At 41.6% G+C, this 26,313-nt stretch overlaps 2 protein-coding genes across 2 annotated transcripts in view; one reads left to right on the forward strand and one right to left on the reverse strand.

The window, feature by feature from the left end:
* Ube3d (ubiquitin protein ligase E3D) overlaps nt 1-26,313 on the reverse strand; it is a 138,418-nt gene that overhangs the window by 59,112 nt on the left and 52,993 nt on the right. The window contains exon 9 of the mRNA XM_057767748.1: nt 1,898-2,036. Within this exon, the coding sequence (XP_057623731.1) occupies nt 1,898-2,036 (139 nt within the window). The remainder of the gene's footprint in view (nt 1-1,897; nt 2,037-26,313) is intronic.
* LOC130873152 (proteasome subunit beta type-3-like) lies at nt 8,330-8,970 on the forward strand. Its single transcript, XM_057767749.1, has one exon. It carries the CDS (start codon nt 8,353-8,355, stop codon nt 8,968-8,970), a length of 618 nt encoding a protein of 205 aa, XP_057623732.1. The 5' UTR covers nt 8,330-8,352.

Below are 26,313 nucleotides of genomic sequence, written 5' to 3' on the forward strand. Positions count from 1 at the left end.
TCCCTCCTCCGCTATTTAGATTACTCCAATACCTCTAAGCTCTTGAAGACTACGTTATTCTCTCTTTACATCACACACAAAAGACTGTCCTATTTCCCACCCCCAATATGCCATAAAATTCACAAAAGGGGACCATCACCTCAAATGGTACATGAGAGAGAGAAGAAAATAAAATATAAATGCTGCTCCCCATGAAATAATGGCTAAGATTCTTGTACTTCTCTCCATAAAAGAATGTGTTTGTATAGATGTTTGCATCACTCATTACATGGACTGATTACAGAATTTCAAATCACTTCGAATAAAGACTATTATATTATTGCAAAGTGAGAGAGTGTGTGGACAACTTGGTAGAGACAGCCCACCTCTACCTACACTCACGCCCCTCATAGCCCTTCAGTCAGCACTCAGTCAAGATGGGCAATGTGGGAGGAGAGCTTCAGACTGGTCTTCAGTCTGCAGCCCTCTGGCTCAGTTTCCCTCCTGCAGAAGAGGGTGTGCTTTAAAGTCCCTCTGGGAGTCTGGGACTGAGATTGGTTAGCATCTGTCGATCTTGACACTGTCCTAGAGTACATCAACAACCCTCCCTTCACGAGAACTGCTCACTCCACCTGCACTCCTCGGCACCGTGTGCCCCTTCCTCCAGCATCTAAAGCCTTCACGAGAACTGCCAACTCCACCTGCACTCCTTGGCACCGTGTGCCCCTTCCTCCAGCATCTAAAGCCTCAAGAGAGTATTTTTTCTATTGTCAAAGGCCACAGAGATGCATTCAGTAGCTTTAGGTCACAACACAAGCCATTATTTAATTCTCATTTGCCACCTCATGTGACAGTTTGCTGGCTGCTGTTGGAAGGAGTTGTTCAGTCTACATAAGCAGCAGAGAACTATCCAAATAAGTACCCATGGAGGGGGAAAGGACTAAGGGAGGGCTGAGGAGAGAGAACAGTGCTGGGAACCGTTCTCCATCTTTACTGGGCTTCATCTAACTTCAAGCTTATCATAGCAAAGCCACTAAAAATGACTTGACGTTTTTGCTCTCAATCAAAACTGTGAGAGAGGAAGTGGCATTCACAGGCCTCTTGGCCAGATCTTTCTGCCATTTCTCTTGAGAAAGGGAAGATGGAGGCTGTAAGGGACTTTGGCCCCCTAGGAGTTGAAACAGGACACACTAAACACCAAATTTCCAGCACAAAGGAGATTTATCTCCCAGAGGAGCAGAAGGGGTGAGGGGTGGGGCTGCAAAGGCAGAAAACAGTAACAGCAGGGGCGAGCAGGGGCTTTTCTGCAGGAGTGGGTTTTTAAGGAGAAAAGGGGGAGTCTGTATTTGAGTTGGTAGATCCTGATTGGACATACTAGTCAAATAATGAATTTTAAAGGCAGGCAGTGGGGGTACACGCCTTTAATCCCAGCACTCTGGAGGCAGGGTCAGGCAGATCTCTGTGAGTTCGAGGCCAGCCTGGTCTACAAGAGCTAGTTCCAGGATACCTGGTGCTGTAACAAATTTTGATTGTTGGATCTCGGTGTTTTGCCTCAGGAATGAGTCAGTGGTCAAATAAGGGAATAGACCTTGGGGCTAGCTGCAAGAATGTAATCTAATGGCTTTTAGCAAGGAGAGGGAAATGGGGAAGGGCAATACCTGCCTGTACCATGTTATCCAAGCTCAGGCCTGTTAGAGAAGCCTTCAGGGGTTAGGACATGGAGTTAGAGAGTTACGGGTTCTGCTATTGCTAGATAATCCTTGAGTTCCCAGACTACATGTCACGTACTGAAGAGAACACTGTGGTGCATGCATCAAGCTCCTTAGTATCGTCATATGAAACTGTGTTTCTTCGTGGTTTATTTCCTGTGAATGACGGGATCTCTGAAAAGTGTCTTAGTTACAGAGCTGCTCCTTACCTTAAAGGAATTCATTTGGCGAAGGGACAGAGGCAGTGAAGCGTTGCTCCTCGACAGTATCAACAGCAGTTCCAAGCAGGTTGCAGAGGGCAGGGTTAAAGGGTGGACGCTAATGTCGCTTTCCCATGAACTGGCAAGCCTGAAACACACAGATATGTTAACTTCCATAAATGCATAGTCAGAATTACTCTAAAAATTATGACATAGAGGAAAACTCATTTGTGTGTGTGAATATGTGTGTGGAGAGTATATAAAGGTAGAAATAAAAATATATCAAAAATTCACGAGGCTGGGCTTGGCACTTACTGCCAAGCCTGAGAACTTGAGAAAGATGCCCACATGGTGAAAAAAAAGAACTGACACCTGCAGGTTATCCTGTGACCTCCGGCGTGTGCTGTGCCATGCATGCATGCACAAACACACACACAAACAAAAAAAAAAAACCCACACAGAATAAACTTTTTATATTTACAAGGTAAATGTCCAAGACATTTTTATGCTGTTGCTGGCATAAAAGAGACAGATTACTCATTTTTCAGTAATCAAAGTAAAATAGTCATATGACATGCAGGCCTATTGGAGTGAAGCCTGGTTGGAGGAGAGGGGTCATGATATTTAATTTATTTTAATAAATAAAGCTTCCCTGAAGACCAGAACGCAAAACAGTCACACCAGTCAACCATACAGGCCAGCCAGTGGTGGCACACACACCTTTAATCCCAGCAGTCATACTAGTTAGCCATAGAGGCCAGGCAGTGGTACACCTTTAATCCCAGCACTTGAGAGGAATATAAGACAGGATGAGACAGGAACTTGCTCTCTTCCAGTCTGAAGATTTCACAGAGGTAAGAGCTCTCTAGTGGTTGGTTGCTTTGCTTTTCTGATCTTCAGGTTGAACCCCAATCTATCTCTGGGATTTTATTATTTGTGCTACGGGGTGGGGGGCAGTAACAGCTAACACATTAAATGCCTCCCATGTTCCACATGCTTTCCCCCACACAGAATGCTGTGATAACCCTTCAGCCACCTGCGCAAGAGCTGCCACCTCCATTTTATAGATGTGGAAACATTCTTAGTGTGGAGGACCTTAGGAAACGTCTGGGTCGGTGACTTTCAAACTTTTAAAGGGTTAGGATCCTTTTGTTCCAAAGTCTTGCAACGGGCCAACTGTCATGCAAATAAAAGCAAAGGCGCTGTTTGAAGAGGTTGGACTGGCAGGATGCTGCCCTTTATCCTTCACAGGGGCCTTTGAAGAGGCTCTGTGAGGCTCTGCAATCTGCGGAGCCCATCTGAGAACTCTTTCATGTAAGAGAGCAGGAAACCGAGCGCTGACACTAGATAAGGCAAGAGGCGCTGTCTGAGATGAGGCAGCCATGGAGAGAGCGGTAAGGCGGCCTCTGGAGCCCTGACGTGCAACTTTCCATTTAATGATAAAAATCCAGGAGACAATGATGAGAAAACAATATACAGAAGCAGTCGCTTTTGCTTCTGTTTGCTTGAGGATTCCTGGTGTGATGCCTGCTAGAGCGCTTTGCCACCATTCTCAGTCTTAAAGAAAATCACATATAAAATACATACTTTGTAAACAGATGTATTCCTTTGGCATTTTTCTGAAGCTTAACCTATGCAAGTCTAACTTTATACACACCAGCGGTACCTGGTAGCAGCTTGGGGGAAGCACCGGTGGCTGAGGCATGACCAACTTCAACACTGTGGAGGTGAGTCGTGATGAGGATTTAACTCTATCACCAAGCATTTATTCTGCTCATCCATTTCTGCTGTGGGTGGCAGAGCTAACTCTGCCAACTGGGTGGACTAGAATAGACTGCACTCATTCTCCTATATAAGACCCGACTTCAGCAAGGATGTGTCTGAATGAATTCTCTGTGCTTCGAAGATTGTTAGTCTATATTGACTGGCTCTGCTACTCTTTCTGCTTTTGCTCATTATTTTGCATGCTCAACATTTCTCTGAAATAGAAATAATGACGCTATCTTTTCAAAAAGTGAAACTTAGGTATAGTCCTGTGGCTCCAGGCTCACTCTCCACCTCTCTCTCTCTGTCTTCCCCAAGCCACCCTTCCTGTCCTGTACAGCACGGAACTAATACTCTGGCCAGTAGAGGAACCTTCTAGGTCTGAAGATATTCTTCCAGTGGGCTTGAACTCCTCCTAAAGGATGCGCACAATGTCATTTCCTTGGAGAGACCCTGCTTCTCATTGCCTAATGGCACACTTCTATCTATTACAGCACTTCCCACTGCCCTAGCGGTGTTCTTATTTGGAATGTGTCACCATCTCTCCCCCTCCAGGACCAGGCTTAAACATGAATGGATTCCTCTTACTCTGCAGTCTTATTTGGAGATAAATATTAGGAAGTTGCCTCAAAGCTGCTTCTTTGACATACACCCTTAGTTTTGTTTTTCAGTTCTGGGGATCAAACCTACGGTCTGTGCACACCAAGTAAGTGCTTGACCACTGTGCTACATCCCCGTTCCCACTCACAATATCATCACCTTTTAAGGCATAACAGAAATGCCCGGGGCTGGAGAGATGGCTCAGAGGTTAAGAGCATTGCCTGCTCTTCCAAAGGTCCTGAATTCAATTCCCAGCAACCACATGGTGGCTCACAACCATCTGTAATGAGGTATTGTGCCCTCTTCTGGCCTGCAGGCATACACACAAACAGAATATTATATACATAATAAATAAATATTTTAAAAAAAGAAATGCCCCCCACACACACAACTGTATGTTTAAAAACAATTTAAGCACTCAGAATTTATACTTTCAAACCTACCACCCACAACTGGACTCACTGAAGCTATTTACATTCTGAAATGTTTAAATGTATAGCAAAAATATTTGTTTCAAACCCTCATCAAAGCCACATGACACTTCCTTAGCATGTGAATGTCACTTGGAGCTCTCCAGTGAGCTCTGACACCTAACCCAGGCTAGCCATAGGCCTTTAAGAAGGGTTTCTTATACAAATCAAAACAATTCTGAGATTCCATCTCACACCTGTAAAGATGGCCAAGATAAAAAAAAAAAAAAAAAAAACACTGATGACAACTTATGCTGGAGAAGTTGTGGGGAAAAGGGAACACTCCTGCATTGCTGGTGGCAATGCAAGCTGGTACAGCTCCTTTGGATGTCAGTGTGACAATTTCTCAGAAAATTAGGAAACAGCCTTCCTCAAGACCCAGTAATACCACTTTTGGGTATCTATCCAAAGGATGCTCAATCGTGCCACAAGGACATGTGCTCAACTATGTTCATAGCAGCTTGTTTGTCATAGCCAGAACCTAGAAATAATCTAAATGCCCCTCGACCAAAGAATGGATAAGGAAAATGTGGTACATTTACACAATGGAATACTACATAGCAGAAAAAAATAATGACATCTTGAATTTTGCAGGAAAATGGATGGAGGTAGAAAACATTATTTCGAGTGAGGTAACCCAGACACAGAAAGACAATTATCACATGTACTCACTCATAGGTGGTTTTTAAACATGAAGCAAAGGAAACCAGCCTACAAACCACAGTCCCAGAGAACTTAGACAACAATGAGGACACTAAGAGAGATTTACATAGATCTAATCTACATGGGAAGTAGAAAGTAGAAAAAGACAAGATCTCCTGAGTAAATTGGGAGCATGGGGACCTTGGGGGAGGTTTGAAGGGGGAAAAGAGAGTCAGGGAAGGTAGCAGAGAAAAATGTAGAGCTCAATATAAATCAATAAAAAAGTGAAAAAAAAAGAATAAAAAAGTGTCTTGACTGAAATGAGCACTGCTGGAGCCTGCTGTACTGTGGGAGAGCACACTCAATGCAGGACCACTTTCTCGTCATTTTCCATTCCCTTTTTGGCAGTAATATTTTTGCAAGTCGAGTAGAAAACAATAAATACACAAATAAATATTTTAAGAGTTGTCTGGATTTATTATGGTTGTAAGATGTTCTCTACAATGTGTGCTTAAATTTTATAAGTGCAGACCTTAGGTTTCTTCCATTGTTTATCCTGTGCCTAACACATCCAGACAATGAGCCAGGCATACTGACTGTATCTGTTGTCTCATTTCCTAGAGGGGCCCTGACTGGCAGACTGTTTATTCCAGCAGTCAGAAAGGTTTTATGATTGTCAGCAGCACCACATGGTGAGTGAAACTGGTGGAACCAGAGTAGTCAGCTTGGCTTGAATTCAAAGCAAATGATGTCCCTATCACTCTACATGGGCATCTGAGGATGGTGTGGAGATTGTCATCCTCTCTATGCAGAAAGATGCAGACCCTTGGCAACTGGATGTGCTGATGCCCATCCCTCCGGACACCAACCTTTTAGCTTATAATGTATGGAGCTCAGTATATTTTCACTCTTTTATAAGAAGTTATTTTTTATCTTTCTCAAGATATTACTTTATTAATGAAGTATTCCAAATTTGAATTCAAAAGGTAATGGAACACAGACAGGAAAATATTCATATTAGATGAACATATCTCTATCTCAGGTAAAAAAGGAAACAGTATAGCACATCAATGGCTATTTTCCTTAGAGGGAAATAACTGTCATTTTGTTCTCCTTCATATCTGCCCAGAAATAAGCTATTTTCATGATGCTGCTATCAATTCTGGTATAGACAAAGGCATGTTTCAATGTTGAGTAAAGGTTCTAACATTCTAAATGGCGGTGGTGTAAACCATTAAAAAGGACATTCAAACAAAAATGAAAAACTTTAGCACTGCCTTATCATTCACCAGCAAGTCATTCCGGCTAAGCACACTACAGCAAGGGTACTTCAGAAAATCCTGAGGTTAGTTCTTGATGCATGTAATAATATGTGAGAGCAATACCTCATGTACTATGCTACAGCAATATTTCATGTACTATGTTACAACAATACCTCATGTAATATGTTACAGCAATACCTCATGTAATATGTTACAGCAATACCTCATGTACTATCTTACAACAATACCCCATGTAATATGTTACAGCAATACCTCATGTAATATGTTACAGCAATACCTCATGTAATATGTTACAGCATCGTGATTTACATTCCTATACTGATAGTGGCAAGAGTTCCATGGAAAAGTAGTTATCCATGGCTCTATGTGATTATGAACATTTGCATGGTTTTAACCCAGCTCTTCAGACATCTTGTGAGTTAGCAGTTTTCCTTACTAAAGCCCATGAAGGGAAAGCCTACTGTCCTGATCCCAGAGCCAGGAAGTGATGGAAAGAAACACAAGCATGACCCCACATTCTGTGCTCTACCACAGCAACTATACTAGATATGACGCGGTTGCTTCCATCCCAAAAGATTGTAACCTAACTTCCAGGTATCCTTAACCCCTCACTTGAAGCAATGTGAATAAAGTTATAATGCAATTAGACCAAGAAGCCAGACTTAAGCTGAATCGGGTTTCTCATACCTGACCCAACAACTAGTCCTACAGCACGTTATCTGTCAATGCTAAAATTTACCAAATGCCTTTAATTTTAATCATTCCAAATATTATTTTAATCGCATTAGTACACAGGCAAAGTATTACATGAAAAATAAAAGCAGTTGTTTAGGAGAGTAAGAGTCCTGGCTATCTTTCCTCTAAATCTTTAGATAATATTTTCACAGCTTTTTTCAATTAAGAAAGCAGTGTGGGGGTGGCAGAAAGAAGAGACAGGACAGATGCACAAGAGGGGAAGACGTTGGGACATGCTTAACATTCAGTTTACGTTAAAGCAATCACCAGTTACATTACACAGATTTTCAGACACATGTTGACGAAGACGAGGTGTCACTTGTGGCTATCTACCCGTGACTCAAACACTGGCATTAATATCTGATCATGAAGAAGATCAAAGCCTCTTGTGAAACACAGGGCAGAACCTGGCTTACTTCTGGCATTTCCTGCAAAGCATCGAAACTATTAGATGGGAATCAGTCTTTCTCCTAGGAATCAACAGGAAAGATACTTCAAAGGGAACAAGGAACCAAACACCAGTCAAAAGTTATTTCCGTGACTTTTAAGCACTGGGAAGGAAAAGCTTTCCTAAGAGACCAGAACTGTCAGTTGGGTGACCTGGGTCTGAGAGACTAACATGCAAGCTGAGGACACGCGGCCCACTTTTCTAAACCTTTGCATCAGGAAAATCCCCAGAGTCATAACTACAGGGCCTGTCTATTCTGAGACAACAAAGAGGGGAGAAAATGTCGTGCTTTCTTTTCCAACAAAAATGGTGATATTGAGAACAAACAAGGCAATCGATATCAGGAAAATAACCCAGAGAAATAGAAGGAGGAAACATGGAAGGAAGTTGTTCAGTCCAATGTGAACTGGACTGACAGAGAAGACATAGAAGTGTAGTGCAAAATGTTCAACATATGGTATGAGACAAAAATAATAAGATGAGGAATGGCAGTGGTGATCGGAGTCTTACTAAAGCGCAATCATGTCTATTATGTCCTATAACGGAGGGGCCGTCATGGCCATGAAGGGAAAGAACTGTGTGGCCATCGCCGCGGACAGGTGTTTTGGGATCCAGGCCCAGATGGTGACCACAGATTTCCAGAAGATCTTTCCCATGGGTGACAGGCTGTACATAGGCTTGGCCGGCCTGGCCACCGACGTCCAGACACTTGCTCAGCGCCTCAAGTTCCGGCTGAACCTATATGAGCTGAAGGGAGGTCGGCAGATCAAGCCCTACACCCTCATGAGCATGGTGGCCAACCTCTTGTATGAGAAATGGTTTGGTCCCTGCTACACAGAGCCTGTCATTGCCGGGTTGGACCCGAAGACTTTTAAGCCCTTCATTTGCTCTCTAGACCTCATTGGCTGCCCCATGGTAACTGACGACTTTGTGGTCAGTGGTACTTGCTCCGAACAGATGTATGGGATGTGCGAGTCTCTCTGGGAGCCCAACATAGATCCAGAACACCTGTTTGAGACCATTTCCCAAGCCATGCTGAACGCCGTGGACCCGGATGCTGTCTCGGGCATGGGTGTCATTGTCCACATCAGTGAAAAGGACAAGATCACCACCAGGACAATGAAGGCCCGGATGGACTAACCCTGTGCTCTGGTCCCGGTTTCCTTTTGTTATTTTTCTTTTTAATAAAATTGCGTTTCTTTCAAAAAAAATAATAAGACGAAAGATGTTAACGTAGATCTTTTATCTCTAGCCTAGCACTTTTGTAGATGATATGGCCCCTTTAATGCTAGAACCAAAGACAACAGTGTATAAGAGATATCTAAATATAATGTTTTTCAGGCCTGTAGATGCCAGGAACTCAACTGATAAACTATAATAACGGTAAGTTCACTGGTTTAATCCCACAATGTAAGAAACCAGGCATGGGACCACAACTGAGCCATAGAATCACGAGCATAAACCTGTTTGATATGTAAATTGTCCAAGCAAACGAACTTTAGAACTTCTTTCAAGGACACAACACAGCAAAATAACTAAATAGAATGCTACTATGATTCTGATTAGTCATGCTAACACCACTACCCTCACTAAATCGTACCAGTCCATGCATTCCACAGCCCCGGACTCCACCCCAAGAGTTGTAAGGTGCTGCAGGTCTGAAACTCTAGCACTTGGAAGGCAGAGAAGGGAGAAATAAAAGTTGAAAGTCATCCTTGGCTATACAGAGAGTTCAAAGCCATCCAGAGCTACATGAGGCTATGATGGAGAGGGGGAAAGGGAGAAACAGAAAGACAAAGGTAGAGAACTAACTCGTAAAAACAGACAATAAATATATGTACCTAATACATTTTAAATATAATTTATTAAGTAATAAACAATACCCACATGAAATTTTTTCTCTGGAAAATTTGAAGAAAACTTGATTAAAAAAATCATACTAATTCTCTTGAAAGCCAGAATGTGGGTACATGATTCTTGAAAGTTCTACTTTACAAACTGCCAGGAAGACCTCTGGCCTTGTGAAGGGAAACCTCCCACATATCAAAAAGTTCAGGGGAGGACTAAGAGAGCTGCCAAAACACACGGGAAAGCCTGGCAAGATCCTCAGCACAGCCCAAACCCAGCATTATACCTGCCCTCTCAACACTCTGGGGTGGAGGAATGGGGATAAGAAGAGCAAGGTCTTCCTCAGCTATAGAGCCAGCCTGAGCTGGAAGAAACCCTATCTTAAAAAGAAGTTCTAGGGAGACAGCTCTGCTTTAAATAATGTAGTAATGGGGAGGAGAGATGGCTCAGCAGCTAAGAGCACTAGTTTGCGCTTGCAGAGGACCTGGGTTCAATTCCTAGCACCCGCATGGTTAGATGGCTCATAACCATTCATAACTCTAGTTTAGGGGATTTAATGCCCTCTTCTGACCTCTATGGGCACTGCATGCACATGGTGCACATACATACGTGAAGAAGGAAAAACATTCATAAAGTAAATAAATATAAAAAACATACCGATAAACCCATCTCAAAAATTAACATACTAATTCTTGCCCAGAAATTGAGATTTTGCTTGATAAAAATGACCACATTGTTGCAAGATACTAGTTGTTGAGAAAACAAGAATATACTTAAAGCCAAACAACCAAAACACACAAATCAATAACAAAAATCTAGAGGATTCCAAATATATTCCTTTGGTTTATTAATGGTTTTATTTGGAGACTCGGAAGTTTGTGTTACAATGTAGCCCATGCTGGCCTCAAAAATCACCGTAGTTCTTTTATTTTTTTGGATTTTTTGAGACAGGGTTTCTCCGTAGCTTTTTGGTTCCTGTCCTGGAACTAGCTCTTGTAGACCAGGCTGGCCTCGAACTCACAGAGATCCGCCTGCCTCTGCCTCCCGAGTGCTGGGATTAAAGGCGTGCGCCATCACCGCCCGGCTAAAAATCACTGTAGTTCTTAAGTGCTGGGTTTACAGATGTGAGGTCCTGGGGATTGAATCCAGGGTTTGTGTATACTAAGTAAGTACTCTGCCAACTGAGCTACTTTAAAGAGAATCTAGTCTATGAACAAGCCTCTCTGAAACTTCCTAATTGGGGTAATATCACTGAAAACATAGAATTGGAAGCCCATTTAAAGAGGCCAGCTGCTCACTTAGAGCAAAAAAAAAACCAAAAAAACAAAAAAAAACAAAAAAATCCTTTGTGCCATACAAATTTTCAAACACACAAAAGTAAAAGACAAGTCTAGCCAGCTCATGCTCATGAAACTGAGAAAAACATGGAGCAAGCCCTGTAGACTAATCCACTCCATCTGCTCTTAATGTCTGGTTTTCAGTGGATTCTAAAAACCAGTGAGTTACGGGCATCAAGGGCATCTCTGCCAGGCATCAGCCACCACAGGAAATCTCATATGTGCTTGTGCAAACCGATGGAGCTCTCCTAATCTCCAATCACCTTTCTCAGTGCCTATCCCATAAAGATCCCCAGGCCCTACCTTTGGACAGGTGAATTGGACACAGGCCCTCCTATCATTACAAACGTTCCTTTTGTAAAGTTCATTTCCCCCCCATGATTGACTCACTATGTGTCAGGCGGGGTTTAGTAGCATTTCCAACAACCAACTTCAAACCCTCTGTTCTAAACAGTCTAGAAAATAATCTACAAAAGCTGTACTTTTGGTTCTGAATGAGCCCATTTATTACTTACATAGGAAGCCAAAAGTATAAGTTGTTAGAAGCAGAGAGACAGCAAAGCAGCTTTAAATTGGTTGCTTAAAACATCCAACGGGAAGGAGTGCTGCAGCTCAACAAAAGGCAACATCATCAAACCAGGGACTGAAAAAAGCCCAGCAGAAGTCAACAGGGGAACGGCAGAGTTCCTGACTGAGAGTGTCCCCGATGGAGCAGAGTGGCCTTGCCAATAAAGCTTCCAAGGAAAAGAACAAATAGCAGTAGCTAAATAACACCTTCAATATGGGTACTTACTAGCACCCAGCAGAGACTGATTTTAGGTAGTCCAAGAGTCCTAGGCAGATTTTTCTCCATCCTCTCCACAGACGAGCTTCTACCTCGTCCCTCCCACAGTCGACATTTTTAGTCTGGGATAAGCACAGCCACCTTAAATGGAAGTTTACCTGACAATTATTGTTTATTCTTTTTTGGTTTTTTGAGACAGGGTTTTTCTGTGTGTCCCTGGCTTTCCTAGAACTCACTCTGTGAGTTCAGGTGCTAGCTTAGACCTGAAATAATCACACAGAAACTGTATAATCCCAAATGCTGGGATTGAAGGCATGCACCACCAATGCCTGGCTTGACAATGTTTTTAAAACCCTTAGTTGCTTGCTGTTTTCCCCTTCCTTGTTACAGAGTCTGGGGGCAGCCTGCCCCAGACAGGGAGTCCTGGAGGATATCTGAAATAAAGGTGCTAGACCCAACTCACCAATATAATGTTCATTACACCATTATTCTCTCAGAACATATGTCCTGAATTACTCTGGAGGAGATTGTAGACAACAGATCTTCAAAAAATGATCCTTTCTTTGAAAAGACACCCACCATATAATTATACTACTTCACAAAAAAGAAATAATTCACTATTATTCAATCTGTAATCAGTGTTTAAATGGCTCCAATTGATTTATTAGTATGTCTACAGTTTGAGTGTAGACTAAAATACACTGCAACAGGTTGACAACATATTTTAAGTCATTGGCAAACTGTGCACCGTCTACTGCATGACTGCATCAGTATGAAGGGTTCAGAGTAGGTAAGTGCATAGAGACAAAGGAGATCAGAGGCTTCCAGATGACAGAGCAGAATGCCATGGGCCAGGACTTCACTGAAAGATCAGACAGTGGTGGTTTTACAGCTTCCAGAATATACCAAAACCCACTGAACTGTACCTTTAAAAAAGTAATTCTGTGGTGTATATATTATACTTCAGTTTAAAAGGGGGAACTTAAAAACAATATCAATACCTTTAAAGAGATAATTTTATGGTATACATATTATACTTCAATTTAAAAAGGGGGACTTGAAAACAACATTAAATTAGCTTTAGGAATACCAACAGATCTACTTGACCCTTTTCAGGATGGGTGAGTATTGGAGGCACTGACTGACATAATCGTAGAGCAAGGCACTCCCAAGAAAAATTCCGACAGAAACACATTAAAGTCTCTATTTAAAATTCACCCTGAGCAATGTTTGCTTTCAAACAGATGACTATGAGACAAGCTGGCTCTACACCATATTGCTTTACCTACAAAATACTTTTTATATTTTATTTACACTTTTTTTGCATGCATGAGCATGTGTGTGTTTGCTGTGTGTCTCAGGGCATGTGTTGAGGGCAGAGGACAACCTGGAGGAGTTAGTTGGTTTTCTCTTTCTGTCACATTGATTCTGGGGTTCAAGCTCAGGTTGTCAGGCTTGGAAGCAAGTATTTACCTACTGCGTCACAGTGTTGGCCCACAAAATAATTCTGAAACATTTATTTGTATTCATTATTTTTACCACTGTTCCCTGTCTCAGCCAGGAAAGCAGTCTCCGAAACACCCATCTTGTCAGGCTGCCATTTCCAATCTTTTGTCCTTCCTTTATTTTTCCCTCATTTAAAGACTATAATTTCTCCCAATTAGTTTCCTCATTTAAAGACTATAATTTCACCCTACTATTATTTTGACACAACCGTAGATTCACATGCTGTTGAAAGAGATGAAAGAAAGATAAGAGACCAGAGGAATAGCCATCCATAAGGCGCTTGCCATGCAAGCACCTTATGCCGTCTAAGTAGAACTTCCAGACATAAGAGTCAGACACGGTGGCTTCTCACTCCAGGGGTCGGGAGGCAGAGACAGAGTGATCCCTGGGGCTCACTGGCCAGGAAGTCTAGCCTAACTGATGAGCTCTAGGCCAGTGAGTGACCCTGTCTCTAAAGAGCTGGGCAGCAGGCTGTGAGTGATATCCAAGGCTATCCTCTGGCTTCCATAGACACATGCACTGAAGTACATCTGGTTATACACATCTAAAAAAAATTAGAGATTCTATCTTTGATTCAGTTCCTCTTAGTGGTAAGAATCTGAAAGTAGAATTTATCACCATTGACAGTCCAGTCCAACAGGTATAGCAAACAACTCTCTCTCACACTCCTTCCATCCCTCCCTCCCCCCTCCCTCCCCCCTCCCTCCTTCCCTCTCTCCCTCACCTTCCCCCCCTCCCCGCTCTGTGTGTAAGTAGCTGCACTAAGTTCCATCACCCGTGCAGATGTGCAGATTCCTGTGCCCACACCGACAGCTCCACATCAAGGATCTGTGGGTCTTGTGGGTCTTTTCAAGGCAGCCACCACCCTTCCTCCCTCTCCCCACCCACTACCAATCACTGATCTGGTCTTCAGCTTCGTGGTTTTGCTACTCCAGGGACATCCTATCAATGGATTCATACAGCATGGAGCTTTCTGGGGCTCTGCATTTTCTTTAGGATAAAAATCCTAACCACAAATGCTGGACCACATGATAAACAAAAGCATTTTCTTAATTTTAATGCAATCAAACATATATCACCTTTTTTCTTTAAGTTTAGCACCTTTTTTGCATCCTGTTTGAAAAATATTGTATGGAATTTTAAGGGATTTTAATGCCTTCTCTGCTCCTTCAGCCACTCCTACTTCCTCCTCTTCCTTCGCCATCCCTGACTGCCATTGTCAACTATGGTACTACAGCAAATCCTATGTAGGGGCTCATGCTGGAGGCCTCCAAATTACACCCTGGACATTGTTTTTTTCTTGTCTCCCTGCAATGAACAATGCTACAGTAATGCTTCTGTTTCACCTGTAAGTCTTGACATTTGTGTACCCTGATGTGTACAAACTGGATTCTAACTGTCAGAGTTCCAGGAGAGGACTTAGCGGGCAAATGTCCTGTCAAATTGACCAGGTATCTGTAGCAAGATATACACCACTTGACAATTTACAACAATCCTCAGAAGTATTTATCTCATACTCCCACCAACAATGAACCAACAGACGGAATTTTTAAAGGTTGGGTGGAAAACAGTCTATCACAAGATCTATTTGGTTTACATGTGCCTGATTCTAGTGGACCGGAGTCTCCTCTGACACATTTGTTGCCCCTACCTCTACCCTTCATGCTGGGGTTTGAACTCAGGACTTCATGAACGTTACAGCTTTTTTGTTTGTTTTTAACTTATTTCAAATTTGTGTGGCATAAGCCACTGTGCAACTCTAAGGGTGTCCTTAGATCCACCCTAAGATGCTGTATTGCGGAACTGTAACTAACCTTCCTCTACAAGAGGGGAGTTGGTAATGACATAAAATTCAGCTAAAATGAATTAATCCTGGTCAATCTAGTTACTAGTCACTGACTTGCATAACCTTAAATCCCAAGTGGCCTTTTCTGAACCATTAGAAGACAAATCCTAGTGACTAAGATCTGAGAGGTTCCTGAAATTCTTATCCATTAAAGGTTAGGTCTTCAGTCTGTAAGTTTATTGCGGATGGGGGTGATATGTCAAAGAGGAAGGGTATCACAGGAAGAAGCTGGTCACACGGGGCATTCTCTAAAAGGAAATTACAAGACCTTGTCCCTCTCTTCACTTCCCAGCAGCCGCAAGGTAAGCAGCTGCCTCTGCCACACGTTCCCCTCAAGCCGTTCAGCTTTGCTCCAAGTCCTCAACCAAAAGATGGGCTGACTACGAACTGAAATGTCTGAAGTCCAAAACCAAAGTAACCCATCCATTCCTCTCTTGAAGCTGATTATCTTGGTGTTTTATCACAGTACCTGACACCAATCCACTGTGTGTTCCATGAGCAGTGCCTGTGCAGGGGTTCTGGACTTAGCAAGCTTAACAGTTCAGACCTTTTTGAGAAGTCACGTGTCAACGGAACTATGGTAGTGCTGCCTTTAAGTCACGTTTAAAAAAATCACATGGAAGCAATGGGAGCTATGTGTGGAGGCACCCTGGTTTGAACCCACACATTTAAAGACAGTACATAACCCCCAAATATAAATGTGCATGAAAGTGGAGTTTGGTATTCTCTCTCTACTGTGTCTTTACACGGCAGAGCTCTACAATTTCAGAGTTATAAGCCAAATGATGTGCTTTAGTAGGGCATTTCTATTTTTGAAATGCAAACATGAATCATTCACATGAATGCAAAAATGTAAAATTATATATATATGTAATTTATTTTTACAAAAAAATAGCTTACTGATGGCACATGCATTAAATCCCAGCAACCAGGATGCAGAGGGAAGTTGATCTTACAAAGTTCTAGGTCAGTTAATAGCTGCACAAAGCCCCCTCCACACACACACACACACACACACACACACACACACACACATATATACACAGAGAGAGAGAGAGAGAGAGAGAGAGAGAGAGAGAAGAAGGAGGAAGAGAAAAACTTACTCTCTTTAAAAAACAAAACTATGATATAACCCAAACCATTACCAGTTAAGTTTTAAAGGAAACCTATTTAAAAGCATTGTGGTAAAGGTTATGCTAAAAGCCATTTGAAGCCATAAAAGCAACATGCTAGTAGGTATTTGTAAATCTGTATGTTGTTGTTTCTGTTGTGGGTAACTTTATCAAAAAGTTTACTCAAAAATCCCACAATTTGTATGATTAACTAAAGCACCAATCTCTAAAAAAAATGAAAGTGGAACAATTTTATATAAGTCAAGAGAATCAACTTCCAAGTTATCTGGGACAGAGAAAACATTTCTACCAATTGCAAACCAATTCCTCCTTAAGCATCTGACTTGCATATAACTAAATACCTGATTAAAATGAAAACAAGTAGTATGATTTACTAAGGCAACCAAGAAAGTCGCCTAAACTTTCCAAGTGTGATTTACTCGTCACCTGAAACTTAGAGAAGGCTGTACGGCACTGGTCAATACGCTCCAAAGGTTGTGCGAACTAAGAACCAAATGCTGTAAAATGGGGGCTTTCGGAAACTAACTTCATTTCATTCATTATAAAAGGCCGTTGCTGTTAGTTTTGTTTTTTTCCACCACAGCCTGGAATCTAGCTCTCTCTAACTGATTCTCACTATTTTACACTGCATTTATTTTAAGAGACTGTTCTCAAAAGTTGGTACCAAGGCAGGAAAAAGAAACTTAAGATGCTGATTATCCCTGAAGAGAACGGGAGAGCGTAACTGTGTGGGTGTGTTAACGATGGGCTACTCTGAAGTCAGCATTCTGGGACAGTGAAGGAACTAGGCAGCCAACTTTACCAACATTAGACAAGCTAACTTGTTCTTTAATCAATCAGCAATACTAATATAACCCACTGGCCACGAAACACTACCCTCCTCCGAAGCTACTCATCTTGTAATGAAAATTATTCATGAGTGTTAAAGTAAGAAAATATTGGGGTTTTTTGACTAACATATTTTTAAAAAAAAACCAACAACAACAACAAAAAAAGATTCTGAAAGTCAGCATAAAATAGCTTCAGTTGGGTTTAGAAGAACACACTCCAATTCCAATACTCAGTCCAGGCAGGAATTTTATCAAACATTTAAGGCCTAAGCTGCACAGCAAAGGTCTATCTCTAAATATCAAACATGCAAAATGACAAGCCAAACGAAATAGCTTAATTAATTTTAAAATAATAAAAATGTAACTAAAAAAACTGTTCAGTTTTGATAAAAGCATTCAAAACACAGACACACACACACACACTTTAGTATATATGCATGCTTTAGTAAAAATAAGCCCATTTTTCCATTGAAAAGATCCAAACTACACTTTTGATACCCAAGTTTATCTCTTATATAGAATGTAAGCATAGTTCTCTTACGTATGTCTCCATTATTTACAAGAATTTTAAAAATGAGCAAAATAAGTCATTAAAGTATGAAGTTCCTAAAGTCAAGGCCAATCTGGCTTGGAAAATAGTTACAATGTTTTGGTAATAAAAAAAATCATTCCTTAGTATGGATAAGGCTCTAGGCTCAGTTTCCAAGTCTCTCCTCCCTAGTTAAAAGCAAAATAAAGAACAGCACATGACACCAATATTAATCCACGTAAACTCAAAATTAAATTGCCTAACAATGTCACTATGTATATGCATGTCTTGTAAAGAAGAGAGCCCACATGTGGGCTGTCTGTGGGGACTGGGACCATAGGAGTCTCAGGTGCCTATTGGGCCACCTGTTAGTCATTCTTTTTTACATGTATTTATTTCTCTGTCTCTTTCTATATTGTAGTTCTGGGGACTGAACTCAGGTCCTGAGTCTTGGTGGGCAAGCTTTATCTGGTGAGCCATCTTTCAGGTCATTCAATTTTTAGTTAAGATGATTTACCTGAAACTAACTCAGTAAGTAGTTTACTCCATGGAAAGAAAAAAAAAGGTACTTAATAACCCGAACTGAAAATTCCAGGCCTTTCCATCATTGGCAACACTGAAGTTTATCCAGTTATGTGAATGAACAAATTTGATGGCTGCTGTATTCATAAGTTGCTTTTCCCACACAATAGAAAGGAGAAAACAAATCATAAACAAGTGATTACTGGAGGTGACCCGAGCAGGTATGCTCTCCATTATTAAGGGAAGGATAAAGACATATCCATAGAACTAGAAAGACATTTCTTCTAAGTGCTAAGAAAAAAGAAAAAACTCACACCCAAAACACATGAAGCAATAGTATTCCTGTAATTTCCATTAACCAGGAACACAGTAAAAGTGAAAGCCATTTGCTTTGCTGAAAGAAAGTAGTGAATAGGGCTCCTTTGGAAAGACTTCAAGTGCCCAGCCAGACACTCCACGCAGCCTCCATTCACGGAGTCATTGTTTCCAATCAAATCCTGAGAATGGCCAGTCTGCCTGGAGCGACGAGCCGAGTAGGTCTTGCAACCTAATCACAGCCAGCTTAAGACTTACAGGCTCAACAGCTGTTTTAACAGTTGGGTTTCTCCAAAATTAAAATATTCTATTCCTGACAGTGCCTAGCAACTCAACTGCTAAAACAGCTGCTCAACTTGAAGAGTTAAAATCAAGTGTGCATCCAGCTTCCTCCGACCCGCAACTGCGAGGAGACCCTTTCAGAATAGAAGCCCCTTTCAGAATAGAAGCTCTAAATCGCAAGCTCCTGTTGACATTTTCCAACCTGCTTAAATTTTCATACTTGCACTGCCTGTCACGATGACCTTCAGCCAACATTTCTGCCATCACCTCTCTTGGAACCTGTCCTTTGTGTTCTCTGTATGCTCAGCCAGCACAGCCGCCTGGAGCTCTCTACTTCCTCCACCTAGCTACTTATACTTTACTCCCCCTTCTGCCATCTCAATGGCATTTTCATTCTGTTGAAACAGTCCAAGACTCTGTTAAGTGAGATATAACTTCCAATGACATCCGAGTTTAACTCTTGACACAGGCTAAAATCATCTGAAAAAAGGGAACCTCAATTGAGAAAATGCCTGCACAAGGTCAGACTGTAGACAAGCCTCCCTGTAGGGCGTTTTCTCAATTAGTGATTGACGAGGGAGGGCCCAGCCTATTATGGGTGGTGATATACCTGGGCAGATGGTCCTGGGTTCTATAAGAAAGCAGGTTGAGAAAGCCCTGGAGAGAAAGCCAGTAAGCGGCACTCCTCCATGGCCTCTGCCTCGGCTTCCGCCTCCAGGTTCCTGTCCTGTTTGAGTTCCTGTCCTGACTTCCTTCAGTGATGAATGATCACTTCGGTGATCTGGAAGTGTAAGTCAAATAAACCCTTTTCTCCCCAAGCTGCTTTGGTCATGGTGTTTTATCACAGCAACAGTAAACCTGAGACAGATGTTTAAGAACCAGTTTGAAATGCTCTGTGGCACAGGGCTTTCATTTTGGATCAATATATAGATCCTTCCAAACTCTGCACTTGTCATCAAATTATCTATCCCTACTTAGCAACACAGAAACCTTCCCCTACATGTAAATTATCAATAATGATTATTTAACATCTCCTGAATGTCCACCTCTTGACCTAACCTTCTTAGGAGTGTGTGTGTGTGTGTGTGTGTGTGTTCAAATGCACACATCAGGTTCCTGTGTGTACTAAGTATGCACTTACTGTCCACTGAGCCACACACACAGCCCATTTTATCCAATCTTTCTATTTATCCATCTGCTTTCTCACCTCTGCCAACTGACAAGACATAACCAACCCAAACAGACCCAGATAAAGCTCTTCGAGTCTACAAAAGATCTCGATCCTGACTTTGTAACGTGCCCTCTCCTCTCAAAGGTCTCCACTCTATATAACTCTACTGAGCTACAGATAATTTAAAACCTTAGCTCCTAGGTCTGTCTAAAAATAGATCTACTGCAAGACCCAGACTCATCAAACCCAAACAACTCTCAGAACATGTTTCAAGATCGCAAAATTCTTCCTCTGGTAGCCCCAGGTCTTCGGCTGCATCAGGAACGAAGATGCTGCGTATTAATCTCAGAAACAGTCTCTGGTCCATGCCCCATGTCTCAGCGTGGAGACTATAAGTGAGAGGAGCTCACAGACCTTTAGATGACACAGTTCCAGGGTGAGTGGACTCTGACAGAGGCACCCAGAGAGCTCTAGAAACAGGGCTCTGACCAGGCTGGAAGTCATTTACTAACTCATGCCAAAGCCTACATTACAAATACAATAGCGCTCGAGTTTGTTCATTTGAAAGGCAGCCCTGCCGTCTCTATCCCATTATCATAATTTCGGCACTGAAGACAGCAGCCCCGTCTCCTAACCCTCTCCTGCAGTCAGCCAGTAGACAACTGCATTCTTCCCACTTACAATACTGTTAGGACCAGTTTTCCTTTACGGGGCTAAACATAGAAAAGTTTTCACTTTTAATAAGAGCGCAGATAAATAACCCTAAGTCCCAAAGGGCCTTATTAAAACAGCCTCGTAAAAGTTCTACACTTGCATATGAATTTGAGAAAAAAAAAGTCTACCTAGCAGTTTGTGCTCCTGCTGACTTCTCTAGCCTTGGGGAAGTTATTGTTAAAATTCATATGTCTTGCGATTTCAAATGATTTAAAGCAGTCTATTAGGATAAATCACCATGAAGTACACCCAGAGTAAGACGCTGTTCAAACAAAAATCTCAATTTTAAATACACAAAGTACACACAACGCACCCACTGGGATGTTTAAACAGCATTAAGGTTCTGATACACCAATCACCTAATCACATTCTATCCTTGGAGCCCAGGATACAAAATGTATTTTGTACCAGGTGAATCACTTCCCCTTTCTGTTATCTAGGAGGTCATTTCAACACACTTGACTCTACCCTGGAGAATTAAATTCTACACAGGAAAGTTCCCCCCAAATAGGAAATTAAATCAGGGAGAAGAAAATGAACATTGGTAGTCGGTGCTATTAACCCCGTCTCACTTTCTGTGGAAAGATCTAGACTGACACTATATGTTTAAAGGTGAGAGAATGGTTACAATCAGAACAGAATCTATGTTCAAACAACCAAAGGCTAGGATAGTTTTTTCCTTTTCTTTTTGTTTTTTTGAGACAGAGTTTCTCTGTATAACCCTGGCTGTCCAGGAACTTGCTCTGTAGACCAGGTCGGCCCCGAACTCACAGAGATCTGTTTGTCTCTCCCTCCAGAGTGCTGGGATTAAACATATGTGCCACCACACCTGGCTTTAGTGATAGCATTTTAAAACTGCCTCAGGTCCTGACATCCATTATAATATACTTGGCAATTACTAAGTACTAAATGAGTTATTTAAAAAACAGCTTGTAGGGGCTGGAGAGATGGCTCAGTGGTTAAGAGCATTGCCTGCTCTTCCAAAGGTCCTGAGTTCAATTCCCAGCAACCACATGGTGCCTCATAACCATCTGTAATGAGGTCGGGTACCCTCTTCTGGCCTTCAGGCATACACACAGACAGAACATTGTATACATAATAAATAAATAAATATTAAAAAAAAACAAAACAGCTTGTAGATCAACTTCTGTGATTATTGCTCCATCATACCTGAAGGAGAATTTGAGCCTTGAGTCATTAACTGCTGCTCTATAGCAAACCATGGAAATGTACAAGAAATCAAGGATAGAACTTCGGAGTAGAAACTGGCATTCTGTACTCTGGGTAGTTCTCTCGACATGTGGCTATCCGGCCACATGTAAGAAAGTTTTATATAAAAAGAATAGTCTAATCTTCAAAACCTGGGCCCTCTAGAAACTATCCTATTATTAACTATTAACACCTTGCCCTGATTTTCTCCACGCTAACTATTTCCTATTTTCTCCAACACCGAGTCCAGGAGCTGTGCAATTCTCTCTCCTTGTTGATTTTTGTTTTGATAAATTTATTTATTTCTACATCCTGGCCACAGTTTCCCCTCCTTCCTTTCCTCCCTGTTCCTCCTACTTATCCCCTCCCCTCTATTCCCACCCACCCCCCAATCCACTCTTCCATTTCTGTTTAGGCAAGGACAGGTCTCCCATGAGTATCAACAAAACACAGCATATCAAGTTGCAGTAAAACTGAGCACCTTCCCATGCGTAAAGGTTCAGCAAAGCGACCCAATATGAAGAGTAGGGTCCCAAGAGTCAGTAAAAGAGTTGGCGACAGTGACTGTTCCCACGGTTAGAAGTCCCACAAGAGGACAACTGTCACATGTATGCAGAGTGCCTAGGTTATTCCCATGCAGGCTCCCTGGTTGTCAGTTCAGTCTCTGAATCCCTATGAGCCCAGTTTAGTTGATTCTGTGAGTTTTCTTTGGTGTCCTTGACCCCTCTGGCTCCTACAATCCGTTCTCCCCCTCTTCGGCAGGATTCCCCAAACTGGCTAATGTTTGTCTGTGAGTCTGCAACTGTTTCCAGTAGTTGTTGATGACAATTGGGCTAGGCACCAATCTAGTCAAAGGAGAGGGCCAGTTCAGGGTATATATCTGCTATTGCTAGCAGTCTTAACTGGGAGATTCCCTTGTGCCAGGTTTTGAACGGAACCGAAAAGTACTCACTTTTCAGTAGTCTTTTCATTATTCTTCCCCTCTGCTCCCTGCCCCAAACCTGATTGCTCTTGTTCCTGTCCCCACCCATTCTCAGTCCGCTAACAGAATCTCTTCTAGTTCCCCATCCCAGGGAGTTCCAAGCACCCCCCCCCATGAACCCTACTTGTTACCTAGTCTCTCTTGGTCTGTGGATTGTAGCATTATTATTCTTTATTTTACAACTAATATCCACGTATGAGTACTCACTCATATCATGTTTGTCTTTTTTAGTCTGGGTTATCTCACTTGGATAATTTTTTTCTAGTTCTATCTATTTGCCTTCAAAATTCCTGGTGTCCTTGTTTTTAACAGTTGAGTAATACTCCATTGTATAAATGTACCACATTTTCTTTATCCATTCCTTGGTTGATGAACATTTAGGTTATTTCCAGGTTCTTGCTATTACACATAAAGTTGGTATGAACATAGTTAAGAAAGTGTTCCTTGTGTTACATCCTTTGGGTTTATGCCCAAGTATGAAATAGCTGGGTCTTATGGTTGATTGATTGTCAGTTTCCTGAGAAACTATGAAAAAGAAGCCAAAATTATATAATGGAAAAAAGAAAGCATCTTTAACAAATGGTGTGGGTCCAACTGGATGATGGCATGTATAAGAATGCAATAAAACTGTATCTATCACCTTGCACAAATGTAGCAATGTGTAAACACTGAACTATATACTTTTTTTTAAAAAAAAAGAGAGAAAAATTTCAAAATATTATATCCATAGTACAATGTGATGGCTATTGGTTGTCAACTTAATACATATGGAAAGAGGAATATCTTAGTTATTAAAATTAGTTTTGTGCATGAGAACTCAAAATACAGGGCCCCACTACCTGTTACCTGATTTACTGAGAAATAAAAATGGAACAGACCTGAAGAGCCAGAATTAAGCTCAATACTAAGTGACTTCCATTTTTACCTGCAAGGATCAATCAGTAACTCTTAGAAACAAGAGGTTCTTATAGTATACAAAACTGAAATTAGAATGGAAAATAGTCTAGAAGCCAACCCTCAAGCATCTTATTTCAAAACAATGTAGGCATCATTTATAGATGAAGTTTACAAGATTCATCAGGCAGGAAGAAAAACTATCAATCCAGACTCATACAGAGGAAGCAAGATTACCAGCAGCCCTCTCCTACTTACCACCCTGTATCGCTGAAGAACCACAGTTGGCTGTTCAAGCAAGGCTCCCAGGTGTTCGCCTCTGACCCATCATCATTAACCCCTGCCCTCAGCTCCACAGATCTCATCTCTCCGGGAGGCGAGCTGAGTAGCGACCTCTTTAAACCAGGAAGATTAGTCCAATAGAGTGCGGGGGAGGAATGGTCATGTACGACTGAGCTGAAAGACAGCTACATGGCACGAAGCACAATTCACCCATCAGCTGGAAAGGTGGATTTAGCCACTGATGTTATACCACAAGCATGTCGCTTCACATTCATATTTCAAAGTAAAGGTCAGCAATCTTTTTCATAAAGGGTCAGGCTGAAAATTTCACTCTTTGTTACTTAGAAGAGTTATCCCCTCAGTGAATTCTAATTAGCCAGGTCTTCTGGATAGAATACTTGGAATCGGTGCCACTTTGGAGATTAAAGGCATCTTTTCAAAACTAGTAGAGCTATGAATAGTTGCCAAGAAAAATAACATACACATGCATCATTTTCTATTCAATTTTATTGCAGTACAATAATAGATAATGAATTCAAGTGGCAAAGACTTGGAGTCCTTTGACATATTGCCCCCATGTTTAACAAATTTCAGTGTAGCAGTGAACCTTTTAAAATCGAATAACTCTTCTAAGTAACTGACATGCATGTATAGATCAAGAGTGGAATCAACTTGGGCTTTGTGAAAACAAACAACAACAAAAAAAAGAACTTACAGAGACATGCAGGACAGTGTTTGACTGGTTTAGATCAGGACGAGCAAACTCAAGGCAGTTGAACAGATCGGACCTCCCTGTACCTTTGTAGTGTTACTGGAGCACAGGCAGGCCCATCCACTCATTTATCATTTGGCTATTTTGCTCTCCCACAGCAGATTTGAGTATTTGTAACATATATTCCACAAAGAGTGTTCTAGCTTCATTGCGCTCCTTTAGAACATACCAATTGAGCTATATGTGAAACAAATGTATAATTTAAATATACTCAACTATCTGAAGAGCAGTTTGGTTAAGAAAACAGGGCATTTCTAATCAAGCTCTCCCCTCCGCTGCCACTAAAATTTTATATTTAGTTCTTAAATCATTTTATCAGACCTTAAAGGTACCTGGGTAAATTAAGACAAGCATAAAAATTATAAAGACTAAGAAATGATTGGAAAGGGGTGATGTAGGTACATAAGTAGTTACTAAAACTTGGTCCAACAAAGTCCAGAGAAAGCAAATCAAAAAAAGAAACAAACAAACAAAAGAAAGTTCAACACAGCTGGAGGGAAAACAAGCATTTTGCAAACAAGGTCAGCAGGTGAGGCAAGTGGGGAAAAGAAGTCAGGATGATTTCAAGCTGTTCATAGGACCGTGGCGATAACAGGCCTTAGTGTAATAAACCAAGACAGGTTTGTGGGTAGCCAATCAGGACTGCTGTTTGAACCTTAGCAGGTAACAGAGGGAAGGAAGGAGACACTGAAGTGAGGCTCAAAACCAAGGGCCAAGATTAGGTTTCCTTAGGCAGCTACAAGCACTAGGTGAACAGGCATGCCGATGCCATCAGTCTGTAGAGAACAAAAGCAGCTGAGAATATACACTCGTTTCCACCACTATTCTGCCTCCCAGCCAGTGATTGCAGGACAGTCTGTAAATACCAATGAAGGACAGATATGGGGATGGGCCCAGTGGCATGGTGGTACTTGCCTAGTCTGTCACCTAGGAGACTGAGGCAGGAGAATCAGGAGTTTGAAGGTAGCTTGAACTACAGAGCTAAGATCCTGTCTCAAAATAAAAAGCAAAACAAAACCAAAATTAAAGGAAATATGGCTGGCAGAACCAAAGATTTTCAACAGACCTGTTCTTAATTCTATCATAGCTCAGCTACGCTTCAGTGGACAGTAGCATTAAAATCTATATAGCATTTTCCCCATTAAGATGTTACTGAGTTCCAATAATCTACCAGTACAAAGCTCATGCATATTAAAAGCTTGAAGCAATTGGGCAATTAAACCCATAATATTTATCCCTAAAGGGCTTATGTGAGAAGAGGGTTGGGATGCTGGAGAAATGGCTCAGTGGTTGAGCACATACCATCCTTGTGCAGGAACCAAACTCAGGTCCTGCCAATCAAGCTGGGAAATTTACAACCATCTGTACCTTCAGCTCCAGGGAACATGATGCCCTCTCCTGGCCTCTTTAGGTACTCCAGTCATATGCACACACCCATGCACAGATACTCACATACATAATTAAAAATAAATCTTAAAAAATTAAATATAGAAGTATGAGTGGGGAAACTACTGTGTCTATAGAAAA

This window comes from Chionomys nivalis, chromosome 4 (genome assembly GCF_950005125.1).
Source record: "Chionomys nivalis chromosome 4, mChiNiv1.1, whole genome shotgun sequence".
Classification (NCBI taxonomy): Eukaryota; Metazoa; Chordata; class Mammalia; order Rodentia; family Cricetidae; genus Chionomys; species Chionomys nivalis.

Excerpts from the sequence above, each read along its gene's own strand:
- LOC130873152 (XM_057767749.1), top strand. The coding sequence starts at position 8,353 with ATGTCTATTATGTCCTATAACGGAGGGGCCGTCATGGCCATGAAGGGA.